This window comes from Manis pentadactyla, chromosome X (assembly GCF_030020395.1).
Source record: "Manis pentadactyla isolate mManPen7 chromosome X, mManPen7.hap1, whole genome shotgun sequence".
NCBI lineage: Eukaryota > Metazoa > Chordata > Mammalia > Pholidota > Manidae > Manis > Manis pentadactyla.
Window position 1 is genome coordinate 125,977,773 of NC_080038.1, and position 16,655 is coordinate 125,994,427.

A 16,655-nucleotide genomic window follows, 5' to 3' on the forward strand; every position below is an offset into this window, starting at 1 on the left:
AAATAACAATCCTTTATGAGCAATTTCAGGGGTTTTTTTTTAACCTTTTTGCAATCTTCTGCTTTAATTTGTTTTCCATTAGTACATGCTCAAGTGTAGTGAAAAGAAAGCTTGGAGTGGGAGACGGAGAGTGTTCCAGCTCTGCCTTTCTCTCATTCTTCAATCATGGTCAGGTTATTTTCCATTTCTGGGCCTCAGTTTCCTCATTTGTAAAAAGAGGGGCTTGGGCTGGATGGTCTTGAAGGGTCCCTCCAGCTTTGATATTTTGCAATTCCAATCAAATGTGTTATTTTAAGGGATTTTTTTTTACATAAAATTCAATTTCTAACACTGACATTAGCAGGTTTTTTGAAATCTTTCTTTTCCCTCAATAATAAGTCTCAAAGGTGGGATTTCAAAATTAGAATTTCCTACAGGCTGCAGTCATAATGACAGAACCATCAGAGGAGTACTGTTATAGTTAATATTCCTACCTGTAGATATCAGGTTGAGCAAATAATGTTTGAAGATCTTTTTGCCATTTCTCTGTGGGTTCCTTATCTAGAGATGTTCATATAATGAATGTATCTAAGTGGTAAGATAAGTAGAAATGTAATGAATGAAGGAAAATAAAGCCCCCTCCTTTTATCTTTGTCCCATCCGGTCTTTGTGATTTTTTTTTCTCAGCAAAACCACATGTGTTTTACTGCTTAGGGAGATCAGCGCATGTACTGACACTCATTCACTGCTAATAGTAACTGCTAATAGCATTCCGTCTCCTATCAGGGCTGTCACAGTTGATTTTTTTACATTTCTGTGAGTTCCATCAAATTTAACAGCTGAAAATTAAGCTCATTAAGAAGCTCTTTAAGTACTTCAGATTGAGCTAATTTTCCAAGGCCAGGCTTGGGCACAAAATCTCGTGACAGGATATCTAGATATGGATCAAAAAAGAAACAGGGACTTTCTTCCCAGAACTTTGGAAGGAGGTAAATGGAATGCCCCAAGTGATGGCTTCTGTGTTTAATTTGGCAAAATTGGTGACTTCAAGTACTCCCCCAAAGTCCATGCAGCTACTCGACAGACTGGCATGTGCCTAAGAACAGAATGGTGAGAGATTTTAATTTTGATTCATTTGCTCATTCACTTATTTGTTCATTTTTGTGGGTGTCACTCTAGGCTCTGTTGCTCTTCATGCAGATAGGGCAAAGACTTTGGCAAGACAACACTTAAAATGCTTTCCTCCTGCATATCTGTCTGCTCCTTCTCAGTGTCCCTTGCAATTTCCTACTCACCTCTCCAATTTGTTAATATTGAGGTACCTCAAGGGTTAGTATTTGAACTTCTTTTCTTCTCTAGCAATACTCACTCCCTTTGTGATTTCATCCAATATTATAACTTTAAATATCATTTATATGCTAACAACTGCCAAACTTGTATGTCTATATAAGTTCAGACATTTCCTCTGAACTTCTGACTTGTATATCTAACTGACTACTTGCTGTTCTCACTTGGATTTGTAATAGACATCTCAAACTCAACATGTCAAAAAGTAAATTCCCCCTCAAATCTGCTCATCCCAGTCTTCCGCATCTCAGATAGTGACTCCCAGAGGCTAAAAACCTCGAAGTCATCCTTGACCTCTCTCTTCCTCTGATACCTTCCAATCAGTTCATCAGGAATCCTGTTGGTTCCAGCTTCAGTACCTGTATATCTCTTGCATCTGACCACTTGTGGCCTCCACTACTGTCACCTTGAAGCTACCATCATTTCTCTCTTAGATTCAGGCCAGAGCCTCCTCACTGGTGTTCCTCTTTCTGCCTCCTCCCGCACCTACACAGTGTGGTCTCAGTGCATTGATTCTTTTAATGAGTAGGCCAGATCATGTTGCTCCTCAGATCAAAACTCCCCAATGATCCTTATATCACCAAAGGCCTTTGGGATCTATAAGGCACAACAGGATCTGTCCCCTCTCCTCCACTTAACTCTCTGACCTCATTTCTTAATAATGCCCTCCTCATTAACTCTGCTCTTTTGTGTTTCTCAAACACACCAGGCACTTTCTTTTATCAGAGCCTTTGTTTTTGCTGTTCCCTCTACAGGAATGCCCTTCCCCATCAGCATGTCTCAGCCTCACATCTTCTTTAGTTTTCTCATAGCATCTATCATTATCTAACTATATCATTTAACTATATATATATATATTTCTCCTTGGTACCACTCAACATCCCAAACTACTTATACAGTTACCCCAGGAGTGTCCATTTTATTACATGACACCAGGCCCTTGGCCACCTGGTCTGGACACTCAAATGAAGTTGGTCAAGGAGACCCTTCCCCAGAGTTTCTGTATTTAAGATCAGAGCATAGTCCAGTTAACCCTCCTCTGGGTAACCGACTTTGTTAAAGTGTGAAACTCTGGAGTTGTTGGTGACAGTAGTGAGAGGAAAGACTTATGTGCAGATGGGAGTAGAAACAAGAGACATGCAGGGGCATGTCTTGTATCAGTTTTCTAAATCCCCCTGCCTAAGCCAGTTCAAGTGCCCTAAAGTCACCCCTTGGCAAGAGAAAGAGTCCTAGCGGACAAGAGCACCTTGGCATGCCCAGCTTCAAAAGTTTCATTTTTTTCTGGTTCTCTTTCCCTTGCTATTTCCCTTTTCCTTTTCACTTATATTTCCTTTGTCCTTTCAATTTTTCCTTCCTTCTCCTAGTTTACCCCCTCCCATTTTGAAATTCATCTCTTAACCATTTCCCATACTTCTTGATTTTTCTCAACAGCATGCAATAATAGTGTTATTTTTCTATCTTAAAAAATCCTCTCTTGACTCCATTTCCCCCTTTAGCTTCAGCCTCATTTCTCTGCTCCTCTGTACAGCAAAACTCTTTGACAAAGTCATGTGTACATTCAGTTTCAAATTATTCTCCTTTTACTCTCTCCTAAACCTGAATCAGTCAGCACCTTGATTTTGCACTTCCCAGCCTCTAGAACTGGAGAAATAAATTCCTGTTGTTTAAGCCACCTAGTTTACAGTATTTTTTTATGGCAACCTAACCTAAGACAACTCTTTTCATGGGGACATAAGCTCAATAAGGACAAGGAGTTTTGTCAGATTGTTTACTGTTGCATCATCATTGGCTAGAACAGTTGTCAGCCTATAGCTGGTGCCTCATAAATATTTGCCAAGTAAGTGAATGAATGAATGAGCTATGGTCTTTCTACAAAAAAGGATGTCAGGAACATGACAATACTACAAAGTGGACAGTGGTTAAGTCCTACATTGGAGGTACAGATAAAGGGTTCTGGGGGGCCTCAGAGATGGGAGAGGTCATTCAGATATGGAGAGGGAGTGGGGGAATCTAGGAGCAATTAATGGAGGAGGTAGCCCTTGAAGAATGGGTAGTATTTGGGATTATGAATGTATGAGGAAGCATAGAGAGAGTTAAGTCAGGTTAAAGTAGGGTATGGGAAGTGTAGAAGAAAGGAGAAATAGGATTAGAAATGAAGTCTGGGACCAAATCCTGAAGGTCCCTGAATGCCAGGTGGAAGAGATTTGCCTTTAGGTATGGTATGAAATAGAGTGGATATGATGGTTACAGAACTGGGAATAAAAACTTGAGTCTCAAATCAATGATTTTTCTCTGTTTTAACTTTCAGTTCTTTATTCAGTTGTTTCTTAACTTTAAGTTCTCTACAAGCTTGATGATTTGGTTCTTAACCTACTACAGATAAGAAGCAAACAAGAAAATGAGGAAGGAGAGATTTAATGTGAAAATAGATACATCTTCAGGGAGAGAAAGTATAGATGGTGGCTTGGCCTGAAGGATAAAAATGGAAATCCTATGCCTAACTGGTTTTCTTGGTTTCACTGGAGATGGCTGGTAATTGTAGGTCTGCTTTGGTTATGTAGCTGTATTCCTATTATGTTAATGTGTGCACGCAATTTAATTAGAAATTTAAAACCTGTACACGCTTATGTTACACTACAAGAAGATATGTCAAAGAAATAATCAATCTTCCCAGGTTTTCTTCCGCCTGCTACTTCTATAGCTTTTCTTCTTCCTTCCTAATTACAACCCTTAAATAGAATTCGTGCCTCATATCAAATTTACCGAGTATCATAACCCCTCCAAGTGGTAAAGATACCTCAAGACAAATGCTGGGCATAGAAGCCACAGGGCATAAATCTGCAAAAAAGTAAAAAGCTAACCTTTTCAAACAATATTGCTTCTCTCTCACTTACCAACTTTACATTTCCCTGTATGGCCCCAGAAGATGACTGGTTAGCCAGAGACGGGTAAGATTCCTCAAGGGAGGAACAACCTAAGACAGGCACAGTCACAGGGGGGCCATCAGGTGAGAAATTGGGGATTAACAGAGGTGAGGCTTAGAACCTCACTCCCCGTTCTGAGAGAAATCTTCTGCATCCGTGGATGTTTTGTTGCCCTTGTCTAGCTTGGATTAATACTTAGTCTATAGGCACACACCTGATCATCTACATTTGCCCTCTTACAGCACTAAACTATGTTTTCTACCTTTATCTTGCATCTACCTACCACTTCAGCATTTTATTAAAATAATAATAATAATAAGGGAGAAATGTGGGATTCACATATAAATCAAGTATAAAAATCAAATGAATATTCATATTTGACCTGATTGTTTATGGTTCATAATGCGTGATCAAAACCGAAAGTTTCTGTGATGACTGCCCTTGCACTGTTCACCATGTAAGAACTTATTCACTATGTAAGAAATTGTTCACCATGTAAAAACTTGTTCGTTACGCTTCAGAAGATTGGAGACTGTTGAGAATTAGGCTTGGGGTTGATTAATGATTGTGCATTGAGTCCCCTATACAGAATTTTATTGTTGTTAACAACCATATGATCAATAAATATGAGAGATGCCTTCTCAAAAAAAAAAATGGAAACCCTAAATTGTAGGCTTAGAACCACTGTTATTGTACATCCTAATAACTTTTTTTTTGTTTCTGCATTTAAATATTATCTTAATAACTTTTTTGCTGATTAGGAAAGTAATGCATATTCAACATAAGATACTTACAAAACAACAACACAGAAAAGAAAAAGCCCTCGATGTCTAACTACCATCTGGAGACTGCCACTGCTAACAATTTGGTATTGGCCCTTTCTTTGTACATGTGTCCACACACATATATACATATATATTTACATATTTTAAACAAAACTTATATTATGCTGTGCAGATATGAAATAGCCTGCTTTTCTCACTTAACAATAAGCATATCAGGAATATTTCCCAAATTGACATTGGTTTTAAGAGATACATGGTATTCCCTTAACCCTTATTTTTTTATTGAAATATCATTGATATATAATCTTATATTGGTTTCAAATATACAACACAGTGGTTCAACAGTTACCCATATTATTAAATCCTTACCCTCATTAGTGCAGTTATTATCTGTCAACATAGGAAGACATTACAGAATCATTGACTATGTTCTTCATGCTGTACTACCATCCCCATGACCAAATTATATTATGATTGAGAATTTTTGTGCCCCTTTATCCCCCTCCCACATGGTAATCAAAAGTCTATTCTTAGTGTCTATGAGTCTACTGATGTTTTGTTCATTTTGTTTTGCTTTGTGTTTAGATTCCACAAATAGGTAAAATCATATGGTATTTGTCTTTCCCCATCTGGCTTATTTCACTTAGTGTAATACCCTCTAGGTCCATCCATGTTGTCTCAAGTATCAGAATTTCTTCCTTTTTCATGGCTGAATAATATTCCATGGTGTATTTGTACAGAACAAATTTACCATTTGTCTATTGATGGACACTTTGGTTGCTTCCATATCTTGGCTATTGTAAACATAGGGGTGCATGTATCTTTTCATGAATCACAGATTCATTTTCTTCTACTAACCTCTATTTTGGACATCTGGGTGATTTCTAATTGTTTTCTATTAAATATACATGTTACATTCATATCAGTACTTTTCTTTGCTGATTTCTTTAGGGATAGATTTCTGAAAGTGGAATAATTAAGGACTGTACTTTTAAAAGGCTTTTCCCTTCTGAAAGGCTTTGCTATTCATATTCTGACTAGCAGAGAAGATGAGCTTGTTTCCTTATGCTTGGGATAGCATAAACTTTTGTATTTGTTGTCATTTTTGCTTATCTTTTCTTTTTCCTTGGGATTTTTTTAATGAACTTTCAGAATCAAGAGACTTAGCTAATCCTGTCTGCCTTGTGGTCCCTGGTTGAGACCTTAGCATTCCCTTTTCTCCTGGGAAGAGTGTAACCTGAAGATGACCCTGTTTGACTTCATCAAACACTGATGCCGCAGAACAGTGAGAAGAACATGATTGCCCTGAACTTAATTATATGCCAGGAGCTCCTTAAGAACCATGAGACATCCAACTATAATTGATTGAGTCTGAGCCCCGAGGTACGCAGAAGTCACAGCAGCGCCCCCAGTGCAGTGCTGCTGGCCATGAAAGGCTCTTAGGGCTCAGAAGGGCAAAAACCCATGAGATTGGCTGTTAGAAGCTGAGGTGGGCATGAGTCACTCAGCAGGGACCCAGCTGGGGAAATAAGCGATGGAAGGGGGGCTTGGAATGCATTTGTACTGCTTGGGATCTGTAGTCTGTGCATCCATCAGGAACCAATGTGTGTGTTGATGTAATGTAAGCCCATCTTGGTGTTTCAGAGAGAAATGAAAGGGGGCCACTGAATCCTACTCTAGAGCATGTGCACTTCTGGACCAAAAACTTTTATGTGAGTGAGATGTACCTGCTTCCCTGCCTACATGAGCTGGGATGTTGCTTTTCCAGCCCACTGTTACTATGCGTAAGTTGGGGGAGAGCAACCTGCTTTGGAAGTCAGACAGACTCCACAAATTTTCTTTGCGCCCCTGGAGAGGACAGCCTTGAAGATGCGCAACAGCTGAAGCAGCTGCTGTTGAGGGCCTCAAACTCTGATGCTTGTGGACACTGCAGAGAGTTATGCTGAGGTAATCACAGAAAATCTTATTCCAGATAGCCTTGGTAGGTCTTATTCCAGTCTTGTGCAGTAGGAATTTTATTTTGTCCTGGTACTTTCCAGGTGAAGGAGGGAGTCATGGGCCAACTGGGGGCAGAAGGGGTAAGTACAATTGCTGGAGGGTTCCCATGGAATATGGTGGCAACAAAGTCTTTCTCTTCCTCCCTCTACCCTTGTCCCTCAGGACTCCTTGTGCCCTACACTGTCACTGACTTCTTCAGTTGATAGTGCAGACTCACTTTCTGATCACTGGCCAGAACCCAATGCTCATCGACCTGGTCTGCCACAGGCTGATGGACTGTACAGGTTTCCCCTGCCACCTGAGAGCAGAGCATTCCTATGAAACCTTGTGGAAACGGCAATGGCATAAAGTGAAGAAGCAACTAACATTTCATGAATGTGAAAATCCTCTTCAGATTTCTTTTGGTTAGCCCAAACATGTACTAATACAGGTCTTTTGTAAAAGTGAAGCGGTGTAAAATGAGCTTTCAGATTGTGGGGGAAACCTGAATTGTGGCCTTATTCGACTCTCTTAGGTGAGCAAGAAAGAAAAATCTAGCCAGCACTCCCAGCATCCTCTCTCTTGCTGTCCCTCTCATGGGACCCAGAGGTTGAGTGACTTGCCTAAGGCCTCAGGGCTAGTGAGGGAAGCAGGAAGTCCAGTTTCCTGACTTAGCTGTCTGATAAACCAAGTTGCCTTTTCATGACAGTATTTCTTACTAGCATATTTTGGCAGAGGTTGGGGAACAATGGCTCAGGCTGTTAGGCCAGAAGAGAGGCAGACCCCTTACCTCTTAAACAGTTGAGATTCAGAATAACATCCCTGCTAGTGGGCCTGCAAACATCTCTTAGCCCCAGCATTTCTAGAATGGTTATCCTGGATTAGCATAGAGAGTCAGGGCTGCTGGAAGCTGGTTCTAGCCCTTTAGGGAGGAAGGATGTTAATCAGGGAATCAGCCCTTTCACTGTTCTATGTACTGTTGAGTTAGTGGGAAGATGCTGTTTCTCGGCAGTTTTATCACAATTAATGTTCTTACTGGCAATATGGAATCATCATGGCAAGACTGAGACAGGTCTAGAGCTCTCTGTTTAATATCACAGGAAAAAAATTTAAAAAATCTTAGAAATGTTCTCATTTAAAATGATAAAGTAAAAAGACTGGTAGTGGAAGGGGCATGTTTCAGTTATCTGATAAACTCACTTAAATGCTCAATGTTTTCTCGTGCTGAATAAAACAAGGCATGATTTAATAATAGCTTTGCCAAGTGCTGCACACACTGCCATGTCTGTGTGAGTGTTGGTCTGTGCATGAGAGAAACTGATGTGAAAAACACTGAATTCAACATTCCACGTTTTTCTCTCCCAGAATATATGGTTCTGCTCCAGAGGGTAGAACATGTTTTATTAATGTAATAGAACCCGCCCACACTCTTGATTCTTTGAGCTCATGTTCAAACCCTTTAGGGGCAAGTACTGTGTCATATTTGTTCTTGCGACCCCTATTGGCTGGCAGCGTGTCTCGGACAGAGTAAGCACTTGAACAACATTTGAATTGAAAGGTCAAGCTGCACGTCTTCAGGCCGAGCCACATGAAGCATACTGCTTTACTTGTGTGGGTATGAAACTGTTTTTAAAAAGGGGGAACAAGCTGTCTTATGTTTTGTTTCTATTTGTTGTACCATGTTTAGAATTTGTTGCCTTTTCATGATTCCAACCACATATTGGACAGATGTCCTCAGGGACTTCTTTCCAACAACTCTCAGATCCCTTTCCTTTGCCAGAATTGATGCTTTGGAGACTAACATCTTGTGAATGGCATTTGGCTCATTTCCCCTTAAATGCAGTGCTTTGTATTTTCTTACACTGAAGCTCATCTGTCACTTCTTCACCCAGAAATACAGACTTGAGGGACCCGCCTGCCATTTATGCATAGACTTTGAATTTCACTATTTCAAAATGTGCCAAGAATCAGTATCTCTATTGTTTATAGAATCTATTGTTTAAAATATGTTTACACTTAACAAACACATATAGAGCTTACTTTGTGATGGGCATTTATATATCTAAGTAATTTATAGACATTAATGTGCTTAATGAATTTAATCCTGGCCAGCCTTTGGAGTCTCTCACTTTACATTCATCAACTAAGTACAGAGGTACAGCAGCACCTGCGACTTTCTCACCAGTGGCACAGACATAATACAAATTATTGCAGATTTCTTACAGTATTTATGTTCATCGCTACCTCAAAATTAGTCATTATTAGATGTCATTATGTATTGCTATTTACTGTGTCAAAGGAGGGCATATGTTACTATATCACAAAAAATGTGTTATATTATTTTATTATAGTTGTTTTCCTTTGTATCTTACTCCATGCATTTAAAAATGTTATTCCAATAAGGGGTTCACAGGCTTTGCTGGACTTCTCAAAGGGTCCATTGCACTAAAAATTCTTAAGAACCCCTACTTTAAATTCTTCAGCTATACTAGGCAGAGGCTGGAGCTGAAGTGGGATGGAAACTGGCCTCCCAATTTCAGGAGTTCTGCATTTTCATCCCAGCTCCACCATCCACTTAGCTGTGTAGCCGAGGGTGTGGCTCTTCACCCTTCTGAGACTTATGCTCCTTAGCTGCAATAATGGTGAGGGAACCATCTACCCCTGCTAGCTCACAGAGTGTTGTGAAGATCAGATGACATAATGTCTATGTATAGAGTTGCTTTGAAACACCTTAAAGCACAAGATAAGGTATTTGTTGGGGAGTATTAAATGAGTTAGGTTTGTAGAGGTCTGGTGTCCCAAAGGTCTATTAATTTTAGTGTAGTCTAATATGCAAACAGACTTGGAGCAAATGCGGTTAGTCAGAACACTCTTTAATGTGTCCTGCATTTCAGTTTCCACCCAAGATCTAAGATCATCTCCATAAGGCTCTATACTTGAGCTTTGAATGTTCTTATTCCTTTTCCTTCCATCTCTTGCCTAAGTAACTGCTTCAGTATGCCTTTGAGACCTCCCATCCAGATAGAAAATTGAGGCAAGATGAGATCTTCAAAATTTCCTGCCAAACTGAAAGAATGGAATGATGTTATGGATCTTGGGATATGGGAGAGAAGGTAAGGCCCCTCTGGCCTTCTTGTTCATAGCATTTTGTTTGTCCTGTGATGGGAGGGGTGAAATGGGAAGGATAATGGAGACTGTATTAAAAGGAAGCAGAAGGAAATGTTTTCCCTAAGTTAGGCTTGGGCCAGGCATTACTTACCTCTGGTGGGGCATTGTTCAGTAAAATCTGAATTTCTCTGAGCCAGTAGGTCTCATTCTTTTTTTTAAGTTACCCTGTAGTATTACCCAATACTGGAAATGTACCTCTGGTGTCATCAGAATACTGTTAATATGATTATTAGTTGAATAATAGTTCTGGCTAGTTATTGAACACTTATTTTGCCAGGCATAGTTAGTACTGGGCATTTTATATTGAGCAAAGCCTCATAAAAGATCCTCTAAGGGAAGTGTACTTAGATGTCCACTTCATAGACAAAAAAAACAAAGGCTCAGAGAGGTTAAGTGACAGTGTTAGAAAGTCACCTTGGGCACCGTGGTATAACAGAAAGAGTGTAAGTGGAAGACAGGCAGATTTGGGTTCAAAGGCTGGGCTTTGCCACACACTAGCCATGTACCTTGGGCCAGTAATTTAACCTTTCTGGGCCTGTTTTCTTCTCTTACTATATTTCAAGCTTCCTGACGTTTGTGAAGCCTTCCACGTCCCTCCTGCAGCACCTTGTACATGACTGGGTCATTTAGCAGGCATCCCCACCAGAGTGTAAACTCTTGAGGGAAGAGGTCATATTTTGTTCTCTTTTGAATTTCTAGGACCAAGAGTTGTACATATCAGGTGCTCTATAACAGTATGTGAATGAACAATGTGGGCTTTATAATAAAACATACCAATTATATTGATATGAAGTTTAAATAAAATATTGGAGCAGTAGAAAAGTTCGTTTGCAGTTGGGCAGACCAGGATTCATATCTCATCTCTGCCTCTTAGAAACTTAAAGAAGTTACTTTATATCTCAAAGTGTCAGTTGAAAGGATAATACAATCTACTTTCAGTTATAGTAAAAATGGATAAATCTCTTTCTATGTATATACATATATATATTTACTAAAAAAGAATCATCACTAATAATGTGAGTTTTTATTGTTAGTACCTATTAATGTAGTTTGTATAGAGTGCTACACAAATATTCATTTAACAAAAGTTTATTGAGCACCTACAATGCACCAGGTTTTGGGGATGTGGCAGTGAACAAGACAAATGAGGACCTCATTTAACTCATGGAATTTACACTCTGGGGCTGGATGGGGACACAGAGTAACAGTTCAGGTCTTAAGAGTGAGCTTTATCCACACTATTCACGACTAGTCAACACTGAATATTTTCATGCTGAGCCTTTATAGTCTTGGCTAAAAAGGTGAAGGATTTAAGTTCAGTGTGTTAAAGCCTACCCTTCTAGTTCCTTAGGGACAAGGACCAGCCATATGATTTGTATACCGTAATGCTGGCAGAGTGCCTGGGACTGAGTAAATGTTTGGAATAAATGTCTGAACAGCTGAGTTTCTTTTCTTGAGACCCAATAGTATGATGTAGCACCACATTTCTAGGTGTGAACACAAGAACATTTTTCTTAAAATGAGGGTAAGGTCATGACTTATAATTACTTTTGGCTGAATCTTAATCCTAATCCTAACTTTTTATTGTGAACTTGCTAAGGGTCAGGCACTAGATGAGCAATTTACAGACACTACTTGTTGATTCTTTATCACCACTCTGAGATAGGAAATATTTCTCCTTAATTTTACCTATAAGAAAATTGAAGCTCTCATTGTGCCCATGTAACTTGCCTAAAGACATGCAGGCACAGGAAGAAAGTGATTTTTTGGCAGCACGATAGCATAATAGGTGCTCAGTAGATGGTAACAATTGTGGTGAAAAGTTGAATCCAGGTCCATTTGATAGACTGTCCATGACAGGTAAGAATCCCAAGGGCTTGCCTAGTTCTACTGGGTAAGTCAAAAGGTCTTGTACATCTATGCTATGTTTTCAAGTTATAATACAGCTTATTCTGCATTATGTGAAAAGCATACATTTTGAGGCCCAATTAAAAACAAAACTTTATATAACTTGAACATAGACAAGTGTCTGACTTGCTCTGAAAACTAACTTTTTCATTTTCATGAACATTTAACAAGCAACTTGGAAATATTAAAAAATCAGGACTGGAGATGTCACAGGACTAGGAAGGAAGATGAAACAACCATTTGTAACATAAAAGTATGCTTCTCTTCATTATTATCTGGAAAAAGCTTACTACTGTATCTCTTAAAAATAACAAAACAGTAATATTTCAAAATTCAGGAAGGACAACAGAACAATGAATAGCACTGAGCATTTGTAAGGCAAAACAGCTTCATTAACAGATTTCTACGGTGAATAGAAAGGATTGTGAGAGGTGGTAGGTGCTGGAATTTGATTATGTAATATAACGCAAACACATTTTACAAATTGTAACCACTCTGAACTCTGTATTAGGATTCTCCAAAGAAACGTATATGTGATTGTGAACTCTGGAGGACTGGCTAGCAATCTGCAAACTCTGGCAGGTGTTAGTGCTGCAGTCTTGAGTCCGCAGGCTGTCTGGAGGCGCAATTCCTTTCTTCTCAGAGGACTTCAGTCTTTTCTCTTAATGCTTTCAAATAAATTGTGTGAGGTCCACCCACATTGTGGAGGGTAATCTACCTAACTCAACATTTACTAATTTAAATGTTAATAGTACCTCAAAAATACCTTCATGGCAACATCTAGACTGGAGTTTCAGCGAGCAACTGGGCCCTGTAGCCTAGCCCACTTGACACACAAACTTACCCATCACAGCTAGCATACAGGCGAGCAGGCTGGGAGGAATATGCCTGGACTAAATTGGTAGGAATAATAGGAAGAGACCATTTGTAGCACAGTATTAAGTGAAGGAGAGCAAGGAACCTGGGTGTGGCACTTGTTGCTTTAAAATGTCATTTTATTTTACTTAAAATAAGAAATAATTGGTAAGTGGTAAATTTCCCTGGTTTCAAAGATAAATCAAAATAAGGCATTCCAGGACCCTGGAGACTGATGAATCAGAGCCTTTTGTAGCACTGATGACAGTGATGCTCCAGTGAGGGAACTGGTGTTAAAAATAACCCTAGCTTCCTGCTGGTGTCACAGCGGGGTGTTTAAGGGGGAAGCCAGCTTTCAGCATGAATGGGCTGCCACGGAACCCTATTTCTAGTTGCCAAGGCAGAAGGTTAGCATCTTCTTCCCACATCCTGGAACTCAAAGGAAGAAACTGAGATGGTTTACTAAAGGATTAGTTAGACAGCATGTAATTCAAAACAGAACACCAAACTGAGGTATAAAAAAGGAATATTTATGTTTTAAAAATACAACTTTGAACACTACTGACATCTTGTTTACAAAGGATTTTCCTGAAATACTCTTCATTGGCTTTACTTACTTATTACATTCTCTTATTTTGAATCAAGACTCCAGGAAGGGCATGCTTGTGCTGTTAAAGCACCACCAACACCACAGAAGAAAAGATCATCTCCGCCTCAGGATATGAGCCCCCAATGCTCATTCTTCCCTTTTCTTTTCCATCAACCAGGTACATCCTGACTGGTCCACGTACCTCTGCCACTGTATGTGCTGATGGGCACCATATAACTGGAGGTGCTCCTGGCAATCAGCACTCTGGGTGGGGATGACCTATTTGCAGGAAGCCTCACACACCCTGGCCCATTTATTCATTACCAGGACTTCTCTATTAACTTCTATCAACTCTTTGCAAATATTCAGATGAAGTAAACAGTTACTTACAGCAGTACATGGTTTGCAATTCAGCACACTGACAGCAGAAGAAAAGGGACCAACAGATTTTGTAAGAAGGCCAGAGAGGAAAGCATATTAAAACAAATCCCTTCTGCTAATGTGTGTGCATGTGTGTGAGTAGGCGCACATATGCACACATGTGTTTTAATTCACAGAAAACTAAACATGCCCTCCTTTAAAAGCAAACTATTTACAAGGTGATGCTGAATAGCGTGTACACATACCAGTCACACTGGATACTTGCTTTCTGTGAATACACCAAGATTTTTCAAAAATTCTGAAATAAACCTTTCATCTGATATATTAGAGAAAATAACTTTGGAAAATTTGTCAACTTTTGGTTCACAGTAATTCGCAAAAGCCACAAACCATGCTTTGTCTTTTAAACCTGGTCAAGCACCTTCTAGAAGATGCTGATGTGTTATTCATTTACTGGCCTTCTGGGGATTGGAAACACGATTTCAGTATGGAGTACTTGGTGCTCCTTTCATTTCTCTCACCAGTAGCAACATTAATGTGAAGAGAAGTTTTGAAACACAAATCACATACAAATCATCAAAACATTTCAATTAACAATGTTTAAAAAAATACCAAATTCTATAACAGTAATACAGACACAGAAAATACCCCAAATACTCTTTAGCCTCAGGCCTTTTTCAATACTACCAATAAAAAAGAGACAACCAATTGACAGGAAAGGAAAAGTTACAGCACTTGAGGTTTGAGTCAATTTCTTTTTTGGGCCTATAGCTTGAGGAGGTGCTCTAGGATCCTTATTTTAACTGAAAAGATATTCGAGGAATGAACTGAAACATTTAAAGCAATTTCCACTTGAAAACCATTGAGAATACAAATCACTTTTTAAGCTTGTCCAACACACATTTATTTTCAGGATCCCAGGTTGTTAGGTAAAGGAATTCAGGTCAATTTCAAGCCTTCAAAGCCACAGAATTTCCATCTCTTCTCCAGACTGGCTCCAACTCCAGTCATTTCCTGCTTGAAGGTGTGCTGGAGTCTGCTCATGAGACATTCCACGTCACTGGTGCAGATCTGTGGGACACAGAGGACAGTTCTATTCAAAATCAGTTCACCTTCCTGGTCTGGCTTTTTCCCCCCAATGTTGCCTACTTCTTTGGAATGCTGCTGTTTTCGAGTGTGAGTGTAGTGGGGGTGGGGTTGACCTCCTCCTGCTCCTTGTGCAAGTGTATGTGTTGGTTGAGTAGCTTCCAGAAGGAAGCCTTCCCCTTCTGTGACTATCAGACAGAGTCCACTGAGCTTTCCTTTTTTTATGTATTTCATCACTGCGTTATTCAGATATAATTTACATACAATAAACTCGCCTGTTTTATGTGTATAGTTCGATGAGTGTTAGTAAATTTATACAAGTATACAACTCCAGCCCCTTTGCAGTCAATCATCACTCCCAATCCCTGATTTGGACTTTTTTTCACTGAGGTTTTGCATTTTCTGGAAATTTCATATATGTCTAATCAAACAATTTAAAATCTTTTGGGACTTGTTTCTTTCAGTTAGCATAATGTTTTTGAGATTGATTGTCACTGAGCTTTCTATTGGAAAGAGCTGGTGTCAGTCGTGTGGAGAGCTTGGGTTTGTAGCCAGCTGACTGATGGCTGATCAGTGCTGGTGGTTAGTGCATACCTATTGAAGCTGCAAAGGCTTTTGGGAGAAAAGGGAAGCAGAGCAGAATTCTTCACACAAGCATTAGTTTGCAAAGGAACAGTGACAGGGATAGAGAATGCTCTATATTTCTTCTCCTTCTGTGCATTGTCTCCCTCTTCTCACTTCTCACATGCATACACATTAATATAAAAACAAAAACAAATCTGTGGACCCCTTTAGGGCTTGTTTCAGGCAGTCATTACATTAGTAGCAACCTGCCTTACTGTGAACCTGGGCACTAGGGCTTGACTGAAGAGCACTTAGGTGATCTTTAAAGACACCCCGAGGGTATTATGCTCAGTGAAATAATCCAGGTGGAGAAAGACAAATACCCTACAATTTCACTTATTTGTGGAACCTAAAAACAAAGCAAAACAGAAGGAACAAAACAGCCGCGGACTCATAGACACTGAGAAGTGACTGGTAGTTACCATGGGGAGCGGTTGGGTGGTTGGGCGGGGAGGGAAAGGGAGATAAAGGGGCACAAAAATTCTCAATCATAATATAAGTTAATTACGGGGATAGTAGTACAGCATGGAGAATATAGCCAATGATTCTATAACATCTTCCTATGTTGACAGATAGTAACTGAACTAGTGGGAGGAGGGTTTAATAACATGGGTAACTGTTGAACCACTGTGTTGTATATTTGAAACCAATATAAGATTGTATATCAGCAATACTTCAATAAAAAATTAAAAATAAAAAGAAACCCTGAGTCTCCGCCACACTGAATATTCTGGAAGCTGGAGGGAAGGACTCTCCAGTTCTGGTTCCACTTCAGGCTCCATTTGGGAGACCCTGGCACTACTCTGTCAGGAAGCCGCTCAGGAGGAGCTAGGCCTAGACCAGAAAGGAGATGAGGCTTTCTCCCCAGTGCTAGCCGTAGATTGTACCCAGTTAAGTGAAAGAAGCACATTGCAGAGTATCATAAAGTGTTGAATACTCCTTTTAAGACACCATAAATATATGATGTTTGGAGATATATACAGAAAATATAGGTGCAGCGACTGTATAGGAAAGGGTCTAAAATTGATGCCA

At 39.6% G+C, this 16,655-nt stretch overlaps 1 protein-coding gene across 11 annotated transcripts in view; it reads right to left on the bottom strand.

The window, feature by feature from the left end:
• Positions 1–13,452: 13,452 nt before the first annotated feature.
• ENOX2 (ecto-NOX disulfide-thiol exchanger 2) overlaps positions 13,453–16,655 on the bottom strand; it is a 302,249-nt gene continuing 299,046 nt past the window's right edge. For all 11 annotated transcript variants that reach the window (XM_057495823.1, XM_057495824.1, XM_036931200.2 and 8 more), the window contains one exon: positions 13,453–14,984. In XM_057495823.1, the coding sequence (XP_057351806.1) occupies positions 14,853–14,984 (132 nt within the window). In that variant the 3' untranslated portion in view covers positions 13,453–14,852. The remainder of the gene's footprint in view (positions 14,985–16,655) is intronic.